General features: G+C 38.4%; 2 protein-coding genes across 10 annotated transcripts in view; one reads left to right on the top strand and one right to left on the bottom strand.

The window, feature by feature from the left end:
• Window positions 1-269: 269 nt before the first annotated feature.
• RNF170 (ring finger protein 170) lies at window positions 270-22,703 on the bottom strand. Of its 5 annotated transcripts, XM_035310155.1 has the most exons (9): window positions 22,605-22,703; window positions 21,611-21,667; window positions 16,104-16,174; window positions 14,557-14,700; window positions 10,299-10,374; window positions 9,042-9,153; window positions 7,951-8,024; window positions 5,555-5,659; window positions 270-3,912 (listed from the first exon to the last, which is right to left on the bottom strand). In XM_035310155.1, exons 4-9 carry the CDS (start codon window positions 14,691-14,693, stop codon window positions 3,643-3,645), a joined length of 774 nt encoding a protein of 257 aa, XP_035166046.1. In that variant the 5' UTR covers window positions 14,694-14,700; window positions 16,104-16,174; window positions 21,611-21,667; window positions 22,605-22,703; the 3' UTR covers window positions 270-3,642. The 5 variants fall into 5 exon arrangements, with proteins under 5 accessions (XP_035166046.1, XP_035166045.1, XP_035166047.1 ...); XM_035310154.1 differs by lacking the exon at window positions 16,104-16,174 and having other exon boundaries at window positions 22,605-22,697; XM_035310156.1 differs by lacking the exon at window positions 16,104-16,174 and having other exon boundaries at window positions 9,042-9,150; window positions 22,605-22,697.
• A 56-nt stretch (window positions 22,704-22,759) lies between these two features.
• Window positions 22,760-23,769, top strand: part of HOOK3 (hook microtubule tethering protein 3) — an 85,913-nt gene continuing 84,903 nt past the window's right edge. For 3 of the 5 annotated variants that reach the window (XM_035310149.1, XM_035310148.1, XM_035310151.1), the window contains exon 1: window positions 22,761-22,974. In XM_035310149.1, coding sequence (XP_035166040.1) covers window positions 22,918-22,974 — 57 coding nt within the window. In that variant the 5' untranslated portion in view covers window positions 22,761-22,917. Of the gene's footprint in view, window positions 22,975-23,769 lie in introns of all 5 variants that reach the window. The other 2 variants (XM_035310152.1, XM_035310150.1) reach the window with 2 other exon arrangements.

The following is a 23,769-nucleotide window of genomic DNA, read 5'->3' as shown; positions in this document are numbered from 1 at the left end:
GGATGTGAAGGCACTAGCTGGACTGTTCAGGGAAAAGATATTTAATGTACTGATATAATTTTGGGATTAAAATCTCAGATTGTAATTCTCATAACGGAAATAACAGAGATAAAAAGCATTGAGTTACTGCCTGTGGACAGGATGCCCAGACATAAGAATCACTCGACATTGGAGCAGAGCTACCACTAACTTTAGACTGGTGGAGGGGGAAAAAGAAGAATAAAAAAGTTCCCATCCAGAAAGCCAACAAAGTGAATCAAAAGAATCTCTCACTTTAGTAACAATTTATTATCATTAAAAGTAACAACAGGTAGGTTTAAATCCTTTTGTTTTAAAAATCTAGTGTAACACACAGGTCACTGTTACAGTTCTATGAAATCTATGGCAAAATTGCATCCCCAAATTACACCATTTTGCCTCGTCTTCATAGGCATCCATGGTGTGTGTCACAAACAACACAGAAACAGACTGCTTTATACAGCGCTTGTGATAAGGGTTATCATTAGGCCTCGAGATGCTACAAGTTATTCTGTAAAAACTATGAAGTATAACTTTACTTTTCCTCTTTGTTAATATAGCTGAAACAATCAAATATTTCACAGGTTTTGGTGAAGCCATAAGAATCTTTTAAGAACTGTCTTCTCCCTTCCCCCCCGGCCCCCGTATTGCTTCTTTTCTGCTGAAGGCTTCCTCTTCCCCTCCTTTAGTGATATGGCTGCCCCATTCCATGCAGCAAAACTGCAGCAACGTGTGCAGTTGCTCCCCAGACAGCATTTCTTTCACATTCTGAAGCTAGTGCTCAGGTCTAGCACTTACCTTGAACACTGCTAACAGAATAACTTGGCAATATGTAGTTAAGGAATACTAAATGCTCATGTATTTATCTCCAGCTTCGTGGGAGCTCTGCAGCTTCAGTTAAGCTCAAGATATTAGCATTACTCAAGATAGCTAACTTAGAGCTAATTCAGATTTGCCTGAAGGAGCAGCAGTCAGACACTGCTGGACAGCTGCACCTGCACATTACAGTTGCTCAAAAGAAAAAAGCCTGAACAACTCATAATACTGTTCATCAGTGCCTTGAAGGAGCAAAAAGAAACCCAAAGAAGTCTCCACGTGCAAGCACACATGTTGGTGAAAAGGCAGGATGGTCTTAATTCTGTCAAGCATTTACTGTGCTTAATTAAAGCTTAGAGTCTTACTCAATATTCAGAAGTAAGCTGAGACCTCTGAGTGAAATCCTGCTGGCTATCAGAAACATAGTTAACAGAACACAGGTAAACTTTACATAGTTACTCAAATGTGGCTTGTACATGATTTCAGATACAAAGGAAGATCTGTTCTTTGGTAACAGACTCCTTAGAAGGGTTTTTCTGCATTAACTTCTTCACAGTATCATGTGGAATTTGGGAGCTCAATGAAAAATCACTAAGCAGTTTCTATACCAACTCTAGCTCTGGGGAGTCGTGGGAAAAAGTACAACCACAATCACAGGATAAGCGCATGTAGGAGGTACTAGATCACTAGATTCTATGAACAGAGTCCAGTTATCCTACAACAGCAGTACACACAGTTCTCTAAGCAGACCCACAAGCTAAACTCTAGGAGAAAAAGGAGGTGTTACATTTACTTGATTATAAATACTTTTGGGGAGTTTGCTCTCAGCTGGATCTCTTGGAAAAACAAACAAACCATGCTTAAAGCAAAACTGCAAAATTCTGTTTATTCTAAATTACTACCTTACTTTCTAAATATGTCTAACAGCTTATGAATATCCCACACTTAGTCAATAATACCTTAAAGACTTAACTGAGGTAGCCACTACACCATCACCATACATTAACAATACCAAAACAGAGAGTTAAGCTCAACTAATATGCTCAAGAATAGCTGGTTTGCTAAAAACAATGGTATTTGCTAATGAAAACATCATTTTATGTCCTGCTCTTCTCCCCCTCACCCTTGTTCCACTTCCTGTTTCTCTTCTTGCCCATATTTAACACACATAGCAACAAGGAAAAATTTAGCCTTCCAGTTAATTTGGAAAACATCACTGGACTTTCAATCGCCAATTTCCAAATGAAGAATCAGTGGATTTACTTGTAAATGAATGTAATTTAAAACACTGAGGGACAATCTCCAGCACCAACCATAGAACGACACATCAGGTGCCAGTTATAACATCTTCCTGAACATGCCTAGGTACTAGAAGCTGTGCAAAGATGCCGACATGGGCAAAACACAGAAGTGGTGGAAAGGTCCCTTTCATTTTAAGTCTCATCCAATACAATGTAAACATGCACAGAATCACCTGTCTAATCGCTCTCTTTCAAGTACTCAGAAAGTTAAATAGCAATTACCTTTCCTCAAACTAAAAAGTACATATATATGGAATATTCTTGAGCTTTCTAGTGGCATTCCCTTACACAAAATGAAAGTACTTTCAAATGAATTCTGTAGCTATGATAGCCTACACTGAAATTCATCAGAAAAATAATCAACTTTAAGGATAATTAATACTCCGGTAGTTTTGAAAACATTTCCAGATTTTTAATTTTTTTTGGTGGTCCCTATTCACGGATCTTTTTCAAGTTAATTCAGAACACGCTCTGCCCACATCCAAGTCAACCAGCCAATCAAACAAGCAATCCTCAAGTGAAAATCAAACACCCCCTTATCTAAGTTGTTTAATATTAGTGTTGCAAATATACAGTCAGGTAAAGTTCTGTAAACATCCAGTTCTGACTTCTTTTCTTTGATCACTATCTAAAATCTGAGGGTTCTTTCTATTGGCCAGATTCTTGAATGTAGTTACAGGGATGCAAATGTCAGAAATAGATGTACTGCATTGACCTAAAGTGGCACAAAAATGCCACTTTCAAGATATATAATCTACCAAATAAACAAGCTGAAGAGAAAACCATGCTCCCGTTGAAACACAGAGCACTAGCCAGTTTGGAGTGCATAATATTGGTTTCTCCATGTAGGTCATCCGGTGTATGCATATTACGAAATATAAAAATAAAATTGTACGAATTGCATGCAACCGTACATAGTGCAGCTTAAGCAATACTGAGGTGTTCTCCTTGGTTTTGTGAAGCAAGTGGACAGCAGCAAACTGCAGGTTGATACCTGTAATGCAGTCCTTGGGTTTCTTCTTCCACAGAGATATAACAAGCTACTTTGATTTTAAAAAACTCTAGCCCACAACGGTGAGACATTAAACAATTTAGTCATGGTAATTGTCCTCTGAAGAATTTCTGAAATATCTTTATATATGTCTAAAGTACCCAAATGCATTTTTTCTTAGAAGTTCTTTACCAGAGCTCCCTTTTCACAAGTCACACCCCAAAAGAGGTGTTTTCTGCTTTAATTACGTACAATTGTTCATTAGATATAGGCGGATGAAGGTAGTTTATTACATTATAAAACTAACCTCATCATTATGAAGCTTTTGTAATACACAAAGATTCCAGTTAAGCATGACCACATACTAATTGTTCATACTTGTATAAGATGATCAACTAGAAGCCATGAAATTGCAGTTACTGAAGCTGCACACAGTCACCTTACTATTCCATACTTATAGTTCTCTTTTTAAAGCATTCCACAAACACCTGTGCATCTGGGAGATTTTCATCCATTTCATCTATTCAGCCGCTGTGTTACCACTTCTCGGTACATGATGGAGATGTATATCAGCAGGAGAAATATGACAAAGAAATCATCCAAGAACCCCAGGATTCCAAAGAGGGCTTCAGGAAGAAAATCCAGAGGTGATGCCAGGTAGAGCAAAGCTCCAAGCAAGCAGAGGAATATTCTGATGCGAAACATCCAGAAGAGGCCCCCAACAGAAAACATCTCCCTGAATGCATGCCGCAGTAAAGTGGGCAGATCCATAATTCTTTCCATAATCTATCAAGAAACAAACCAAAGATTAATACTTTGCTTTAGCTACAGGTCCATGCTAAATGGGTCTTTTTTTTTTTTTTTTCAGTATGAAGTTTCAATTACTACGTTACAGCTTTGGTATCTCTTCATTTATAAGAATGAAAATAAATAAATAAAAATACAGTAAGATAAAACTCTCTGGATTTAATTTTGCGAGGTAAGAAGTTAGTTTTAGAATATATGTTTTCAAGCAACAGTCAAACTGTGTAACTCTATACTGTAAAACATACATTTGCCTTATCACAAAATACATTATTATCTATTAAGAAGGCAAAGGATTGACTATTAGAGGAAATCAAAATATGGAGAAATTATGAAACAGCAAACAGGGTAATTGGAATTATATATTGATCAGAAGGGAAGAGAACTAGGGATTCCTGGAAATAAAAGAAACAATAGCTAAATCAGAATACATAGAATTTCTCAGAAACACAACAACCTCTCCTGTGGCATACAACCAGTGATTCTCATAAACCACCAAGGATCAAACGTTAAAGTAAACTAAAGAACTTTTAAATGAAAACTATGATTCTGTCATCTTAAGTGAGGGACTGCTCAGCAGAAAATACTCAAGTGCTTGTTGTGAGGCTTGGGGAGGGATGACCTTTGAATTTTAGTTTATTTTTTTAGGTACTGATTCCATTTCTACTGTACACAGAACCATGACATTAAAAGGTCTTATCAGCAAGGCTGATAAAATCCCCTAGAAAGCAATGTTGTATGTGGTTAAGGCAAAACACTGCGTATAAATCAACAACAAATTATCTAATTCAGGTTAGGGCTTTAGTGCAGACTTCCGGGATGACCTTGGACAGCTACTGAGGACCAGATACAGAGCCCAGAGAGGTCCACTGGAGCCTAAAATGTAGTTTCAACATATTCTGGATAAAAAGCATTACTGTTTTGTGCTTTAGAACATAAAAAACAACAAAAATACCTTCTGACATTTTTTTTTCTTTTTGGACTGTAATTTTTTTCTTAGTAATGTTTGGTTACTACATCCAAATCCAATGAACAGCTGAAAACAGTGTACCAGAGTTAATGGTATTCGAGTACATACATTTCACAAAGCAGGCCGTGCACACAAAATAAAGGTGTACAAGGCTGATTTTCTAAAGTTCATAGAACTTCAACTATCTCTTAGCTATTCATCAAAAAATCCTGTTTTCTTCACTGAGAGGTCAGAATAAAGACTGTAATACAGTCTAGCAGGAAAAAATACCAAAACAGCATACAGCTTGAAATCTGAAGAAGAAAGGCAGAGTAGAACTTCAGATTCTTCAAATCAATTTAAAGAAATTAATCAAGTGAGTATTCTTTCCTACAACTCACTTATTTCATTAAGTATTAAGAAAAGGGAACTCAAGATCATTAGCAGTTCTCACTCACAACAGAAATAGTAGTTTCCATATAGCAATTACAGATATATTTCAAGCCTGTGGGCTTGTCTGAACTATAAAAGCACAAGTTTCCTAAGAAAAACTCGTATAGTCCCTATACATCAGAAATAGAAAAATTCACATTATATGGGAAAAAGAAGTCATCAAAAATGCTGTTTATCTCCCCTGAAATCACTGATGTCCACCCAAATTTACCCCAAACTTACAGATCTGGGTTGTCCTGAGAATCTCCGATTGTAATCATTAACATCTTGCAATACTTGGGTTGCATCCTGCTGATCTTCACCGAAGAGTGGTAAAAACAACGTTACCTAGGCATAGCAGGGATTTTAGAACATGTGCAATTAAATACAGATATAGTAATTTATAAATGAGACAACAGTGATGTTCAGTTAACTATATAAAACAAAATTTGTTTTAGTTGAATATTTAGTAGCGAATTAAAATTAAAAATATTACTATTTAATACATGGATAGGATACTGCTTCTAAGTTTCAACATATTTATTGCTTAAAACTATTTAAATAATATCAATGCATTTTTTAAAAGTTTGTGAAACACAAGCAACAACAAATGACCCTCCTTCTAAGAGCAGCTTACAACAAATTTTTCTCAACACCTAAATCTTTTATGTTTTAGAAGTGATTTGGAGAATAAAGTTAATTTCACCAATTAATCTAGTTTTGTTTCTTAAAATCAAGTAGAGCATGCAATAAGACCATTCTCTGCCAGCTTTATAAGGACACTGCATTTCAGCAAACAAGCAACAAAATTCATGCTTCTTGTTACAGACAGTTATAAGAAGACCAAAGAGAATAACAGAAGACAGTGGAAAAAGATAATAGCCTTCAGCTCTCTGGTAAGTACAGAGAATTCCCTTACGTTCTTGGGTTAATTATCACGCAAACGTAAACATATGTGAAGTCATATTGAAATATATTTTATCTTTCTGTATAGGTTCTGGAAACCTAAGTCTTGCATTTGGAAGTATGTTTAGGTATAAAATGCTTATTATCAGAGCAAGCAGAAAAAGTCTTTATTTAAATTGTAACTATTTTTGGAAGTTCCCTCTGTACCTGCCCAGTAAATATACATCTTTTAAGTTTCCAAAACCAGTGTATAGCTCCAATGGCTGTTACTTCCCAACTCCATTTTAAATCAAAAAGAAAAAAAAATAGAAAAAGCAACATTCAGAAGGAAGTTCCCCTAGTTTCTCCCAGGCACAACACCATTACTCGTTAAGTTGTACGTTGAGCAATGTTTATTTCTGAGCTAATACTAGATTTAAAATGAAGCACTTATTACATTTTATGTCTAGATGTAGAAGCTTAAAAAACGAAGCTTCTTTAAGCTTTCTCGTATTAACTCATCTCTATCTGTGGAATGTTTCAAGAGACTGGACTTTGAAAAGATTTTCAGAGCATAAGGCAAGGGAGGATCCTGTAGGAGTTTTTACAGCAGTCACACTTGGCAAATAACAGCACAAGCAGATCTATATTCAACTTCTAGCCCTGCCACAAACCTTCTGCGTGACTCATGTCGTTCATGTATATACACTTCCATTCCCTGTTCAAGTGAGACCTCACTTTTCTTACCTCACAGGGGGGTGAGAATGAATGCATAATCATGCAAGCAGTTCCACCCAATGTACTTATTACTCAGAGGAAGATAGAAGACCATCTACTTCCAGAGAAGCATTAAAAAGCACTTAAAAGTATCTTGTCTTCCTTTTTTCCATCTTTCTCACCCTATTGTCTGTCTCTCTCTCTCCTCACTAGCTGTCGTCTAAACCCATTCATTCTCCCTCTAGCCATACATATTTTTCTTTCCTTCATCTCTCTTATGGTCACTTGACATGCTGATACACAGAATCAAAACAGAATATAATGTATGGGCAAGGGGTTGAAGCATGTTAGTAACTTCCAATGAATTATGTAACTCTGTAATTTTACTACTGTTAAAACACAGATGTACTTTTGTTAAAACAGACTGTAGGGCTCAGATTGAATGTTAATGAATTGCAAGGACATATTTCAAACTAACAATGTAAGTAAATTGTGTAGGAAGGAAGTAATATGCTTGCTCTATAAAGCTCAAATTAATAAAAACTAAAAATAGGAACAGAATAAGAAATTGAAATGGATAGTTTTTGTTTTGGTTTGTTTTTCTGGCAGGGAGAACAGATGTACTTCTTAGAAACCAGTCATATTTTGACTACTGGCAGTCTTCCAGAACAGCCAGGTCTTTCAGATACAAGTTAAGAAGTTGTATAACATCACAACTAGGAAGCAGGGAAGAAACATAGTTAAGGTCTCATGATTTTCTGTTTTCATAAATATTCCTTTACAGAAAAATGAGTTATCAGTGCTGTTCACTTAAATTTGAGTTGCAGGAACAGTGTTTTGTTTTTTTTTGATTTATCTGGCAAGGCAAAACATTTAAGAAACAATGTCCACCATCTATGTCTCACATATCCATATTCTTTCAGCTTCTCAGATTCCCTCTTCTGTCACTCTTACTACAGCAGTTCATGTGTAATGCTTTTTTGGTAAACTGTAGCAGATGGCCAAACCATCGGGTATACAATTACTTGAATTATTACCGTTTGTCTGCAGATTGGACAACGGATTGCACCAAGCCATGATCCATACCTCCAGTATGCAATAATGCAGGAACCTGACAAAAATAAGTTACAGATGTTGATGTTTCTGAGCTGAAACAATTATTGTATGAAATGATAAGCTAAGCACCGAGCAAAACAACAAAGATGTGTATTTTGGTATATGCCACTTTTTGAAGATACCAAGAACCATATTCAGCATGATTAATGAGAAAAATCCTGAACAGGTTCACATGCATTATTAATTTCAAGAAATTATTTCCTGAAATGACAGAAAACTTCTTAATCATTAAACTGAAGAAACAAATTATTAAAAAAAAATCCAGTTTAAAATTCAGAAGTGACAAAAATATCAAGAGATGTACAATTCATCCTGAAAACCTGGCTTTATCATCAGAGTTTCAATGGGTAAATCAATGTATGAAAATCTGGGTCCCCTTACTGTTTTCCACATTTATAACTTTTGTCTTTTAAATGACCAGGCATGGTAAGCACAACATATTCCATAAAAGTAGACAACTGCGGTGAAAGAATCCTACTGGGAAAGTGAAGGAGGGGAAGCAAAATGCTATATAGAACATAGAACACTGATATATACTTATAAATTTCAACAGCTGGGCCTCAAAGAAAATAAAATATTTTAATCATTGTAAGCTAGCAGCAACTCTTTAGGACTTCTAAGAGAAAGACAAAACAAAATACCTCTGTAATAATGACAACACCAAGCAGATTTTTTTTTGTTCTTTCTAAACCAGCTTTTTAAATGGTACATTTTCAAAAGTATTTCAGCCTCTTCTGTTTTTCACTAAAACGAAGTAAATGATAGTCTCTGTCCATAATATATTTAAATTAAATGCATTTCAAGCCTGATACCCTAGAAGAAAATTCAGCACATTCTGACTATTTATTAACATGTATTTTTCCAACAAATTATATAAAAAATATTTCTAACGGACTTGAAGATAAGCAGTTAAAATCTAGCAAAGCTCTGCATTGGGGTAACAGTACCATAGCCAAAAGATTGTATTTCTGTTCTGATTTTATCTATGGGGTTTGGGGTTTTTCTTTCTTACCACAGAACAGATGTCCACAGTTTGTTTCAATAGGAAATGTAGCTTGTTGCAAACAGACTGGACAAGACATATCTGTATAGAAGCGATGTCTATCACCAGCAGAGGCATCCTGCTGGGACAGAAGAGAAATGGAGCATGTTAGAGATCCTATTTCTTATGAGAGAAGTCTGCTGAACTTGAAGTACATAAATAAATATATATGTTACCAGAAGTCAAATTTAAATTTTTTAAAAAATCAAACATACTGAAATGCAAAAGCTGTTTCACCAAGCAACTTTTTTCTTCTTTTCTTTTTTCTTTTTTTTTTTTTTCATTTTTTTTTTTTTTTTCTGGTGACAAGCACATTCTTTTCCCCTTATCTAAGTATGTGCTTAATTCCAATTAAAGACCACAAAAGAAGAGCCTCCCCAGTCTTTCACATTAAGTAGGATCCCTTAGATCAGACACACTGAAGCATGAATAACAACTTAGATCTAGACTTTTACTTTATTATTCTAAACAGTTCTGTCTCAAACCAGGCATCTGAACTGTATTGCTTACCAGCTGCACTATCTAGGGTTCCCAAGGCCAAACAGAGACATCAGTTTGTTTATTTCACTGGGGTGAAATGTGTTTTCCTCCCCGTTTTGCCATATTTTTCCTCCACAGACATAAGCATTCTGGTCAAAAATCTGTCGTTATTTCAAGTACTACTATGATTAAAGACTCTTCTGAAGTCTCCAAAAAGCATGGGTTCTCTCATTCGAGGGGTGGGACTCAAAAATTACTGCTAACATGGCCTAGACATTAGATTCTCTCCTACATGTCAGAATTGGGTGCAATTCCTGTTGCCCAGCTCCAGTTGTTGTGCCATTGTTCTGCTACACCGTTTATCAGTTTAAACATCTAACCCCTGTCCTATGGCAGCAAGGTGTTCTCCAGATTCCTTTTCCTTTACCACTAAGTTCCCAGAACACTTCAGGAAGCACACAACGCAATCTAACATACTCCACCTTGTGGCAAAAGCTGGTTTGAAAAAAGAATCAGTCAAATCTTCAATTGTAGACTTGATTTATCCATTAAAAACAAACAAACAAACAACAACAACAAAAAAAACGCAACCTACATCACCTCATTCTTAGATAAATTTTAAGGATGCCTCTGAACAGTAATTAAGGTCCTGAAACTTTCAACACTAGCTTCTTCCAGACCTTCAGAAGAGAAGTCTACACTACCCCAAACCAGATAGGTGAATGATTTCAACACTTAGCAAAGTACCTGTTCAGTTTGAAGCTGCTGTCGTAGAGCTCTGACTAGCTCTTGATTTTCTGGGTGTATGTTCTGATGTTCGTTTCTGTAAGATGAAATACAAGCAATAAGACAAAACTGAACACTGTGAACCAACACTGAAAAATAATTGATTAGAAAACAATAGAACTTGAAAAAAGGGGAAAACAAACAAACAAACAAATTCTTTCCTGCTATAAGGGATTTTAGAGGAAGTACACAAATAATTAAGGAAACAGTACATTTAGTGTAGATCCTAAAATTACTCTGGCCACCCAAAGCTCTACAGCAGCAAAATTTTTCAAATAGAGGCTCCATAATCAATCACTAAACCATATTAAAACTCAATTTTGACATGGAAAAAAAATCAAGCCATTAACCTGCAAAAAAGTCAAGCTGCTTTAAAGATATTACATTAATCGTGTAGAAAAAGTTTTACTTTTTCTCTCCATTCCAGTTTTTATGTTGTTGTTTTACTTACATTTTTTTCCCCACTCACTACAGAAGCTATCATTGAGTTGAAAAATCCTTACTATTTCAGATTTTTCTGCTGTATGAAAGATTAATCCACAAGATTTACATAAGAAGTGGTAGGCAAACTCTTAGCTTTAGAATGTTGACTTTATGTAACTATCAGCAGCTTGGATATAAAAAGAAATCACTGCAGACTCTACTGGCAAGAAAACTACAGGTTAGAAACACCAAGATAAAAAGGAATCAGAGGGAAGGGACTAACTGAAGAAAGGAGGCTGGATATATTAAGAATTCAAAAACACAATGGGAACAGGATTGGAATTAGAAATTATGCTGACAACATTAAGAGATGTTGAGTTACAATAAATACGAGTCAACAACATGTTCAGAACTGCAAATTTCTGTGTTTTATTTATTCATATGGATTTAACTGGTGATAAATTCTGCTCAGCACTGTTGAAATCTCAGCTGGATTCTGTCTTCCATTTTGAGCTAAATGCATAAAAACTTGTAGAGAAATTGGAGGAATTTAGAAGAGAATTATAAGAACTACTGCCCACATAGTTCAAACATTAGAAAAAGATCGAAGAAATGGGAGTTTGTATAGAAGAATGCCTATGGAGAGAAGAGAGGACAGGATACTTTTTTCAATCTATAACTATGAGCAATGATTTTCCACAGTTATCCGACATTGGTGGAAAAGCATTTCTAACTACGAAGCGTACAAGGCCAGAAAAGTTTACCTCAGCGTACTGTGACCTAAGAACAGGTTATTCTGATTCTAGGGATGATCTAGGCAGGCTGATTCTGTGTCAGAGTTAAATGGCTGAATTTTTAAGACCTTTTCTGGTTGCAGATCTATTTATGTAACTTCCTCAGTGGCTCCAGGCATATCTGCAATATTTTCCTTCTTTTGATGTGAGCAATCACAATACTGCATACTACTATCTTTAATGCTTTGTCTTCTTCATTCTTTTTTCAAAGAGGAACAGACAAAACCCATATTTTCATGCTAATAACAACCTGATTATCTGCAAGAAGTATATTTATTTAGCAGTTAAGTGGCTGACATGTGAAACTTATATGATGAGAAGTTTACATTAAAAACTTTCTTGTTCTCCCCTGGTTCTCCACAAATCACATCTTGTGGAAGTTGTCGTGCAAGTTACATGTTTAACAATATTTTCCTGTTTAGACTCTACAAATGAGCATGCTTTGCACCTTCAGTTTGCCAGAACTTTGATATATATTGAAATTCAATGCAAATCACACACAAGTGGAAGGTGTGAATTATAAGCCTGTTTATCCTGAGTCCTTTATAAACAACTAATTGCAAATTTCTTACCAGATTGTTATCTAAAAAAAGTAGACAAGGTTACCAGGGCAATACTGGCTTATCATCCTTATGCAAATGTCACACATACGTGACTTTAGTCTGGTACCACACGCTACACTCAACATATAAGAGTGTGTGTAGAGATACAGTGTCTGTCACCTATGCATAAGATGATTCAGAAGCAGAACACTACACAACGTCCAGGAAGAGACAAGCAGAGTTCCAGACATATTCATTCAGTATGTGCTCTCATGTAGGCAAAGTGAAGGCCAGCACCCATGCAGACTGGTATATCGCTGCACAATGATTGCCATTGTTCTTTTTCCAAGGACTACGATCTGACTTCTGCTGACAATACTGACTTAGTTTTATAAACAAACCTTAAGTTAGAATGGAAAAATAGACAAAAAATCTAAAACTACAGATTCATAAACATGGGATTGCTAATTCATGTAGGACATGCTTGGAGTCTCTGATCCAAAACATTGGAGGGTCAGACTCTCTTTAACATGTTTCATAAACTAAATTTTTACAATCTCATTTGTAATGTGGTAATCTACTTATTTTTGAAAGATGATGGAAAAAAAATGACAGCATTTTATCAAGATGTACAACTCAGAGACATTAAACAAAATATCCTAAAGAAATACAGAACTGGTATCTCACTGAACTAAACACCTGCAACTTGATATATACGTTAGTTATCGTTAATAGATTTCAACACCGAAAGTTCAGAGACCTTCAGCTCATGCCTTGGTATGATGCCTCATTGCATTTTCCCTGCTACAAAAAAGTAGAGCAACCATATCCCTCAGCCGTTTTCATATTCCATTTTTTCTCCCCTCCATAATTATCTGCCTTTTCTGCCCTGCCTCTAGTTCAGTGCTAAATAAGTATTACTGTTATTTTGTACTGTACAGATTTTCCATTGTACTGTACAGATTTTGAAGGCAACAATACAAAAGAGGTATGACGAAAATGCTGCTTAATACAATTTTCAAAGGTTCCAGAAGGCACAGTGGATATCTAAGAAGATGCTGGTAAGACTTTCAGTAGCCAGTCGTACTGTGTGGAAATAAGCTAGTTTCTAGACTTCTGAAGTATGAAAAGTTCATGTTCAAGTTTGTTTGCCATTACAGAAAAACTGTCAAGGCATGTAACAGGATCCACAGATCTTGTTACACCTCATTCCAATGCACAGGTATGATCTAACTAGCTATTTTCTCCTTCTTCAAGTAACTCTTCATCATCAATGTATCATCTCCCTGAATGCCCATCCTGAGTAAGCTCCCACTGCTCTTGCTCACTGCTGACCCTTCTTGCTTTACTCACTTTTTTATGTTAACTTATTTTCCATTATGAAGTTCAAAACCAAAATGTTTAGCATTTAACTAAATGCTTCAAATTCAAGTCACGAGCTAAAAAAATTCAACATAAGGGATAATGACAGCACAAGGGGACAGAGAAAAGGCAGCTGACGGAAGATAGGAATCCTGAAGTCATTTGAATAACTGAAACAGGCTTAGCAAGAAAAGCAATTTGATGTGCATTCAATCCACTGAGGTTCCCGTGCTATCTCCTGGTCATGAACAGTAGCACTGCCTTGCACTTCAACCAGGCTTTTCCAGTCCCAGTGTCTCTCACGGCTTGCTCTCAAACACACCCTGCCCCACTAATACTTCTCGCAAGGACACATTCTCCTCAGTAAGCTTCATAATGCTGATACATCGTTAAAATTTAGTTCTCTCAGATATTAGAACTGCTTCTGTATTCAGAAGTCCACAGAAGTGGTAAAAAAACCCAGACACATACAACGAGAAAACAAAGTAACAACAAAAAAGCCAATGTGAAGCTCAGATTTATTCTCCCAGAAGCACGCAGGCTAAGATATTTGTTAGGTTGTACGGAAGAACATTGGAACTACAAATAAGCTTTTATTAATTGACATTTAAAATTCTTTAATTTTGAACTTAGCATTTTCCTTTTTGGAAAGCATATTTAAGTCCATTGTTTTTCAAATATACTCATCTATAAATGAATCAGTCTGTTCTTTTTTTTTTTTTTTTTTCCTTCAAGACTTCAACTAGCATGTACATTGGAGGGTTCCATTTAATCTTATTTGTGGAGTCATTATTGATAAATCTCTGCTCAGCAAAACCAAATATGACACAACAGCCATACAGACTGTGAATTCAGTCATCTTCAGTCTTAGGAAATGATGAACATATGAAAATTTTACTTTACTTTTGAAAAACGCATCATTTAACTCTAAATGTGAATTAAATTACTAACTCAGACAGGCAGTTAGTTAAATAGAGTAAGTGATCAAACAATCATTTCCTTAACGTCACAAAGTAAGTTTTGTATATGCAATAATCAGTTGAATTAGAATTTGACAAACTCAAGTACGTTGATTAATTCCCATCAACATATTCTCACCTTAAAAGTGTATATACCAGAGCAGCAATGAAAGTGAAACTGAGCACAACTGCCACCAGTACCTGGTCACTTATTCCTTCTATGACTGAATCATTATCTAGCTTCAAACTCTGAACTTCTGTCTGGTGACTGGCCATCACACCTCTAAAATGTAAAAAGAAATATATATGTAGACACGTATAGAGAGAGACATACAAACACATACATTTTTAAATAGCTACAAATAATAATATCTATACATATGGACAATAAATTCTTGAAGCAAAAGATTACTCATTGCTGGGAGAAAAATGGTAAAAGAAGAGGAAACAAATGCATTTTACCAAACAGCTTGCTGTGGAGGACTACAAAATATTTGTCTTGCACAGTAGCAATGACTGCATTGTGATATAAGGTCTTCTTTTTTAAAACAACAACAACAAAATCAGTCAGATACTTTACCCAAAAATCTTTACCAGATATCTTGCTTAGGGACAGGACACCCTGCTGCATTTGACATATTCTAAGGATACTCCATTTATAAAAAGTATGACTCAACGTTATCAAGATTTTTTGTTATTACATAACACATCATTGCTGCTAGGCTAAAACAATGTACATTTTAGAAACCTAATTTACTCCCCTTACCTACATGAATAAAGAAACAAGAATATTTGCCTCACAGCTTGTTTTAGAGTGTTAAATGGCCATTTGGATGCACGTAAACTATCTGATGAATTTCGTATTTTATCTGCCTTTTCTATGGTTTCAGCTGGAAATATGGGAAAAGCTTGAAAGAAAAATAGTACTTTCAGGCTTCCCTAGTTAGACTTAGTTGTTTTAAATTCATTTCACAAATACAAAAATCAGAATGACTTGCCAGCACTAATGTTCATTAACCTACAGCTGAAGAAAAGGAAAATAAAATAGTCTGCAACATGCTGCTAAATCACTCCCTGTTGCAATCAGGAAGTGAATTGAACTACAGCTGTGAGTATTACGAAACCAGGGAAGTGAAACTAAGTCTAGGAAAAAGTAACAAAAAATGTCATATTAAAGATGTGTCCATACACATTGGAACTATTTTTCATACAGATTTGACATTGCTCAGCAATGCTCAGCATCATTTTACAAGGTCAGGGAAGACTGGTATCATTTATTTTACTTCCTATTCCAGTGTGGGTGCTTTAAGACTGCAAACTTTCACCAGTGTCTCTTCCTAGTTATAGCTTGTATGTAATTTTTGTCTAGCAAACATCGCTACAACAGACATTGTCTGGTCCTGAATTAATTGCAAAAATGAAAGGGAACACAAGTCATGGGGATTTTAGAACCTAACTGTAATGCACTACCCTGGCAAGATTTCAACACACCAGTCTACTGCTAACAGAAAAATGTCATCTTTTCCATAAGATGACTACTCTCACTCTCCAGATCTGTTCTTGTAGGAGTTGTAGAGCTTTTTTCCAAGCTTTGTTACATTTGTGGGAGCCACCTCTGCAGCAAGGCAAAAGAAGCTAGTATATTCTAACATTACTATAAAAGGGGTAAGTGGTATAATTAAGTACCATAATAGCAGAGAAAACATGGAGCATGAAGGGTAGATTCCTTTCATTGTTCTTATATTTTTGGACTTCCACTGCGAAAAAACAAAATGAAATAATGAAGCATATTTGAAGTGGCACATAAACGAAGTTACCTAACCTGCATCTCAACTTGAACTGAGACTATTATTCCTGTAACTATAGTCATAATTTTTGCTAATGACAGCTTTTTACCCACAACTGTGACATAATCTAACTACTGAAATGTTGATTAATATTTAGAAAGAATAAGTTTTCCTAAAGGTAGAACACCTATGACTCATCAAGAGCCATGTTTGAAATAGGTCAATATTGACCCAGATTTCATACATACTAATAAATAAAAGGCTGTATCTTTATGGATAGGTCTTATGCAGGATCATGATCCTACACACAAGGAGCTACAGCATTTCTCTGTGTGGCTAGTTACACAATTAGATTGCTATAGTTAAAGCTATGAGGCTAAGGTGTTGTGAAAGTCTTCTGATCGCCAATTCCTTGGTGCTGAGGGTCTGGATTTCTAGGCGTACTGTCATGCCTTGGCTCAACATTCCCAAACTGTACACTTTATTTCTTTTAAATATTCACTCTTGAAGAAGCATCCCTTTCTTACAATACATCATTCTGGGACACCCATTTTTCCACAACTGTGTCTCAGGCAGAGTGCTGTTATTTTCATGTTTTCTCTCCTTAAGTACCATCATCACTGCACTAACCTTTACTGTCACACTGTCATTTCTGGGTTGACCACTCCATATACTTACAGACGTAAATGGCAAGGAACTGGTATATGATGATTTCTCCACAATCCTACAACAGCTCTGTCAGAACAGACCAGCACACTAGTAACACCTGTATTTTGTTAAGCATTAATCATTTTTTCAGAAGTACATATAGTGTTCAAGAGACATATGGATGCTCCCATTGCCCAGCACCTTTGGAAGGTAAGTGTTTCTCTCTCTGACACCTGAAAGGCTTCCTGTACCAGTGCTTGCTTGGTGTACTCTGAATCCAACACATGAATTGTCAGTATGACACAAAATGAAAGGAATTTTTCTAACAGCCTCTAAGGCTTCCACACTGGAGCTCCCTCTCCTCTTCACGCTCCTTGCAACAACATCCTTAATCCTTATCTGTTTATCATTACACTGACTACATCTTCATTTCTGCTCATGCACTTTTACTGAAATACCTAACTGTGGTGCCAAGGTTAGCAGGAGAAAATGAATACAGAACAGAGATTCTCGCTTTCTCTTCCTCAGCACACACAATCCCAATTATTTTTATCTACTTCACATGTTCACTTACCACATACGACTTTCCAAATGACCATTTTAACACCTACTTACTGCCCAACAGGAATTCCTGCAGTTTTGCTTTTCTGCATAAAAGGCCGCTCCTCAAAACACTTTGTCTTCACTCAGGTATCACTGCTGTCAAGATATATTGGGGGGAAGTGGAACCTCTGCCTCTTAAGTCTCTCTCCCTGCTGCTTCTATTACTAAATTCTAGAGAAGACGGGCTATTAACGTTTAGGGCTCACGTTCATGTTTTAACTTACTTTCTGCCTCTGGACAGCAAATGAGTGCTGTGCACATTCCCCTCATTACCTCTAGTGCTGCTTCTGAATCAGACCATTGCACAAGAGGGCTGACACAAATTGTGTAGACTAAGAACTATGAAGAGAAGCTTTTCAGTTCAAAAGATCAATACATGCTTTCTCTGATGAGTCATTTAAGCCTCAGTAGACACAGCAACGATCTCCTCCTACTTTATCTCTGTGTGAGCATGTGAAAAAACTATCAACAATGGCTCCAAGGAGAACACTGCTGAAATACACAATGTTAAAACTGTCAGACTGAAGGAGGAAGGAATTTTCTGATCTCAAGCCTGTTTACAACATTTTCCAACAAAATGCACAGAACTGCAAGCTTGCAGTTCACATTTCTTCAAGTGCAGCCACAGCAGCCCATGAACACACATCTGTAGTGGTTTGTATGCATGATGGACTAGCCAAGGTCTATTAGAGCTCCTAAAGAATCTTGCCTTCCAGTGAGTAGGTCTAGCAGCAGTGGTCTTTCAGTCAGCACAATTAATAAACAAGCTATAGGAGACTTAGTCTTAAATGACATCATGAAGTTATCTTTTGTGACAACCAATGCTGATGAGGACTAAGGACTTAAGTTCACAAGGAAGATTAAAAAAAAAAACTCTATCCATCTCTCCCAAAATAATATGCCCTAGTAAGTTGATGCCATATAATAGCAGCTTGATGTAATTTGCATTAAATTATTTTCTTCAGCCTTTTTACTTTGATCCATTACATTTGTCTGGTTGCGCAAAAATAACTGTATTTCCTCAGCCTGTTCAGATCAGTCTTTGAGACCATAGGCTCTTCAAGCATTAAATAGAGTTGTTCATTCTTCTCTGTAGATTTACACTACTTTTTTTTTTTTTTCCTTTTAATAATTACAAAGGTTTAGAAATTTTCATGCTCTGTCTCTGTTCTTTTATATGATAAACTAGTTCTTCTCTATTCTAGCTTTCTATGAAAACTGTCATGTTAATAGAATGATTTCAGTTATAACCGGCAGTAATAAGAAATAAATTAAATTTTAAGAATTGACCGTTGCTTACACTTGGAATTATTTTCCTCTTTTGAACCATTTAGCAGTGAGGTAGCTTTCTTACACAAAAGCATAACCCCACCTTGTCTTCCAATTAAAGGAAGAAAAACTAACATCTATCATCTAAAATCATCTAACAATTCCAATCCCCTTAAAATTGGACGGTATACAATCAATTTCAGAATGACAAAAGTATAGGTTGCAGAGTTTAAAAAAACAACAAAAACGCTCAGCCTCTTTTTCCTACATTCAATGCAACAGCAGTAACAAAACAAACAACTAAATTTTCAGTTCAATTTTAAACTAGTGGCACTTACTGGAAGAAAAATAGTAGGACTGCCTAGTAAGGAAAGAAAGACAAGTAGTTATTCCTCTCTTACATTTGGCTTAGCTAAATTACAGCTCAACTTTGTAGCACAGTGCTTAGATGGGCATCAGATTTATCTGCATCAGGATTCTTTTTGGTTACAGGATGTAAACAACCTGAAAAAGACTCATCTGGCCACAGAATGCTTCAAAGTAGAAAGGAATGGAACTTCGTAAAATCTTGCTGTTTTGTTTGTAAAAAAACACTGCAGACGACCCACCTGCACATAAAATCACCTTGCTTGTCCTGTGTTTTGATGAGACTGATTACAGACAGAAAGCAACACTAATTTACAAACATTTCAAATAAGAACCTGCAGGCCTTGAAAGGTACATTTCCTCCCACCTGATGGTTAAGTATGAACAATACATGCAATTTTATGCAAAAGAAGCAAAATCATGAAGAGCAACATCGCAATTACAGCGATAGCTTTCATTCTTGGAAACACATATAGATAATACTGAAATGTGGGGGCATGAAGACCCATAATAGTGTGGATGCATTACCTTTTTTTTTTTTAAAAGATTTGAAAAGTATTTTGAAGGCTTTCGTGTACTACATAGAGCACAGTTAGAGCAATACTTACACTATGGTTTGCAAACAAATGAAATCTTGTTTGCCACAGTACATTGCATACTTTTTGTGGGCTAACCAAAATCAGAATATCCCCATAGATTTTCTATAGGAATTGTATTTTCCAAGTTCAACATGGAAGTACCATATGCTAATATACTCCCCAAAAGACAGAAGACCCACTACCAAAGGAATGTGCTAGCTTAGAGAACTAAGAGGCTCTCTTCATCTCTGAGAAGTAAACAATGAGATAACACACAAGCAATACTGCTGTGAAATACTGATTAGCAACCACGAGCAATGTTGACTTTGAGAGCAGGGTACAATTTGCTCAGCATATTAAAAATATATTGGGTAACAACATGCCCCTTCAGGGATGGGCTGGGAGTGAACTGAGTAAGAACAACCGTTCTACTTCATTTCTATTTCTGCTACGTTCTTCTTGTTGCAGTACCGACAACCACGCTCACTGCTTGAAAAAAAGTATAAAATGAAGACATTGGTGATGCCCACCACCACCGGAACCTGCAATACCGATTGCCTGTTGTCTTTCAGTAGTAGAACCATTATTCCCCTTTTCCTTGCAAACGCTTCTTGCTTTAGAGAGAATATGTGTTCTCTAGGATATGCTGATTCCTAACTAATAAAATCCTACTGAGAAACACAAGCTTATAAAATGGAACTCTTGGAAAGTACAGGTTATTCCTGTGATTCTCATTTTTGTTAAGTCTCCAGAATTTTCTTTCATGGTAAAAGGAACTAAAACAAAATAAATTGATATCATTTGTTTCACCAGGTTTCCAATAAGTGACCTGCTTTAAATAACAAAAACAATGTTTAATAGCTTAAAAGTAGTAAAATGGAGCATATTTATTCTGTAAAACCCTCCCCCCATGTACATCAGCTTATATTGAAATATTTAAGGCATGACTTTAGCTCTTTTGGTTTCACTGAAGAGAAAAACAGACACAAGGTCCCCAAAACAAAGACAAATTAATAATTGCTACGTAACAATTGAGACCTTTCTTGTCAGAAGTTACCCAACTACTTCCAACTTCACGGTAGTAGTGGCTCCTGGACATTGTCTGTAGTTGAGAACAGGACTTTGCTAATGGATTTGATCTGCCATGCTGGATCCTACAGTTATTTTCACTCTCTTTCATGCAGGATTGAAGGGTATGCCTACATTGCATTCAGGAACCGTAATGACAGCATGTATTACGCATGTCCAATGAACGTCAGCGAACATACAAAGAGTATTGAAAGTACTTTAAAGTTAGTATACTGAAGCAGGACTTTGAAATAGCAGTGGACATATAACACGTTTTAAAACAGAAATTAGGTAATGACAGTGGGTGTAATTAGAAAAAGTCGTTTTGATGACGCAGGATTTATTAGCTTTCCACTTTTGTGAACGCACTCTTATTTGCAAAAATTGCAGAATAATCTCTAGTACTATGTTTCTCCATAAGCTTCAAAAATCAGGAGACAAACCAAAAGGCACAATTACTAGGGCAAATAAAAAATAAAAGAAGAGCGACGTACAAATTGACAAGATAAATTCTGTGAGAAGGTTAAAACAAACTCAGGAACATTTTAGTAGGACTTCATGCAGTCTGTTAATACAGTATTATTATGAGTTACCGGCTACTTTGGAGTCACAAAACTGCTTAGCTGGTACAGCAAACTTATAGCCCAACTTAACTGTATTGTGCTGTTATGCTTTCATCATCGACCACCAGTACTTACAGGACTATGCTGAATACATTTATGTGCGTATACAGTCATTGAAAAAGAGAAAGAAAAAAGCTTAAACAGTCTTGGTAGATTTAGAATAAAGCCAAAATAGTGGACAGGGCAATTTCAGTAGGAGAATAACACATTTTGTCATTATATGTTAAGAACTGCCCAAACAAGGCACTTGCCTGATAAAACAGGTCTCTGCAAGGTTGGAGGTCAGCAGCGCCTGTGGCACATCTTTCCTAATTAAAAAAAAAAAATAATAAAGTAGGTATTTTGCTTTTCCTGATGGAATCCCACCTTGCAAGTTAAAGATGCAAACTCCAGATGCAAATTCCATACGGGAACACACTCCCAACAGAGCCTCCAAACATCTTCCTATGAGCCTGAAACTGTGCAGCCTTCCTATTTGGAGTATCTGTCTGGATGACGCAGGACCTGTGACAAACAGTCCCAAACCATGTCTGGAACTGCTGCATAAGGCTAGAACAGATGGAAAGACATGGAGCTCTAGAAAACACGGAGGGTATAATTGGGCTGACATGCAGATTGGAATTTGTGGAAGAGCCGGTCGGTGCCTTCAGTTGGACAACTTTCCTGAGTAGACAGGATGAGAAAGGAAGTAATGTTGCTTAATTATGATACTTTACTGAAATATGGTAGTATTACCATACTACCATTCAGCTAAGACTGGAAAGATTTTTTGTTTGTTTGTTTTTTACTTCAAATAGTCTGAAAGTGCCCAAGAACTGTTCATGGCATAAAGCAGTGCTTCTGTACACAACCTCACGTCCCAAAGAGCACGACAGAAAGCACTGGCCTGCCTGCTTGCGTCAGCAACACAGAAAACTGAAGGTGCATGTCGCGACAGCTGACAAACCGGGGCGGGACACCGGCACAGCACGGGGGATCACAGCTGTGAAACACCGCTCGTCCCCAGCTCCAAAGAGAGGAAAACCGCCCCGAGAATAAACCCCAAGGAGAACCAAAACCCGTCTCGCCGAGGCTCCTGCGGGCCGTGACGAGCCGCGGGCCCGCTACCGAGGGCTGGGCCGTGCCCTCCAGCCCGGCCTGCCATCACCGAGCCCCCTCTCCCGGCGGCTCTCCCCCCCCTTTTCTCCCCCCGGGGACCGGCGCCCTCCGCCCCCGCCGTCCCGCCCCGTCCCCTCACGGCGCTACCTCAGCTCCGCCGCTCGCCAACGGCCGCCAACGGCCGCCAACGGCTGCCCCGCCCCCTCCGCCCCGCCCCCTCGCGTCGCGTCTGGGCCCGGGGCCCGTGTGGGCTCGGGGCGGCGCAGGGCGCATGCGCGGGCGGGCAGGCGGGCGGCTCCCCCCCACCCTCCCCGTCAGGCGGCTCTGACGTGTCTGCGCCGCGGCGCGGCCCGGCCCGGCCCGGGACAGGAGCGGACAGGGCGGGGCGGGAGGGCTGAGGGAGGGAGGGAGGGGGCCGCCGCCGCCGCCGCCGTTGGAACCGACCGGGCCGCGCCCCGCCATGTTCAACGTGGAGAGCCTGGAGCGGGCGGAGCTGGGCGAGAGCCTCCTCACCTGGGTGAGTGCCCCCACGACGCCGCCTCGCAGCACCGAGCCCTGGCAGAGCCGCCCGGGAGCTGCCTTCCCCCCCCCCCCCCCCGTTCCCCCCCCCCCCCAGCCTCCTCCGCCACCGTCCCCGCCGGGGCGCTGCGGGGAACAAAGGGCCCGGCGCGGCCTCCTGCCCCGCAGCCCGGCCGTGAGCAGCCCTGCCTCAGCCCCACAGCTCCCCAGGGGCCGGGGGTGCCCGGGATTTGCCGGGGGAGTTGTGGCGGGGCGGTGCGGGCGCACCGGCTGGCGGCTCGGAGCCATTGTGCGGGGCGCCTCCTTCCCCTTCGGCCGGGTAAAAGCCCGCTGCTGAAACGTGCCTGCTCCCCCCGAGGGGTAAACGCTGCGAGCTCAGGGCTGGGCGAAGCTGTGGTGGTGCGGGTGAAGTTACCGAGGAGCGGCAGGTTTACGCTGCGGCCCGAAATCCCGAAGGGGATGAGCGAGGGAGATACGGTGGCTGGAGGTGAGCAGGTGGCCCAGAAAGTACAGCAGCGTGAGGTCCTGGGCAACGATGTAAATACGGATATATATATATATATATATATATATATATGCACACGCACAGAGCCCTGGGCGCACCGCTGCGTTACGCAGGTCGGAAGAAGTAACTAACTCCTCTTCTGTTTCCTTCCTTCACATCCCTGCCAGCCTTTGTGTTTTCACCGTGGCTGGCCCCTCGTCCTGCTGCAGGCTTCCCATGCTTCGTGCTCACAGGGGCTGGAAATGAGAAGTCCTCTTAGCGGTAGCCTTGATGTCGGTGAAACCCGGC

Source organism: Oxyura jamaicensis, chromosome Z (assembly GCF_011077185.1).
Source record: "Oxyura jamaicensis isolate SHBP4307 breed ruddy duck chromosome Z, BPBGC_Ojam_1.0, whole genome shotgun sequence".
NCBI classification, from domain to species: domain Eukaryota; kingdom Metazoa; phylum Chordata; class Aves; order Anseriformes; family Anatidae; genus Oxyura; species Oxyura jamaicensis.
Note: the sequence above shows the minus strand (reverse complement) of the source record. Positions and strands in the feature narration are given on the sequence as shown.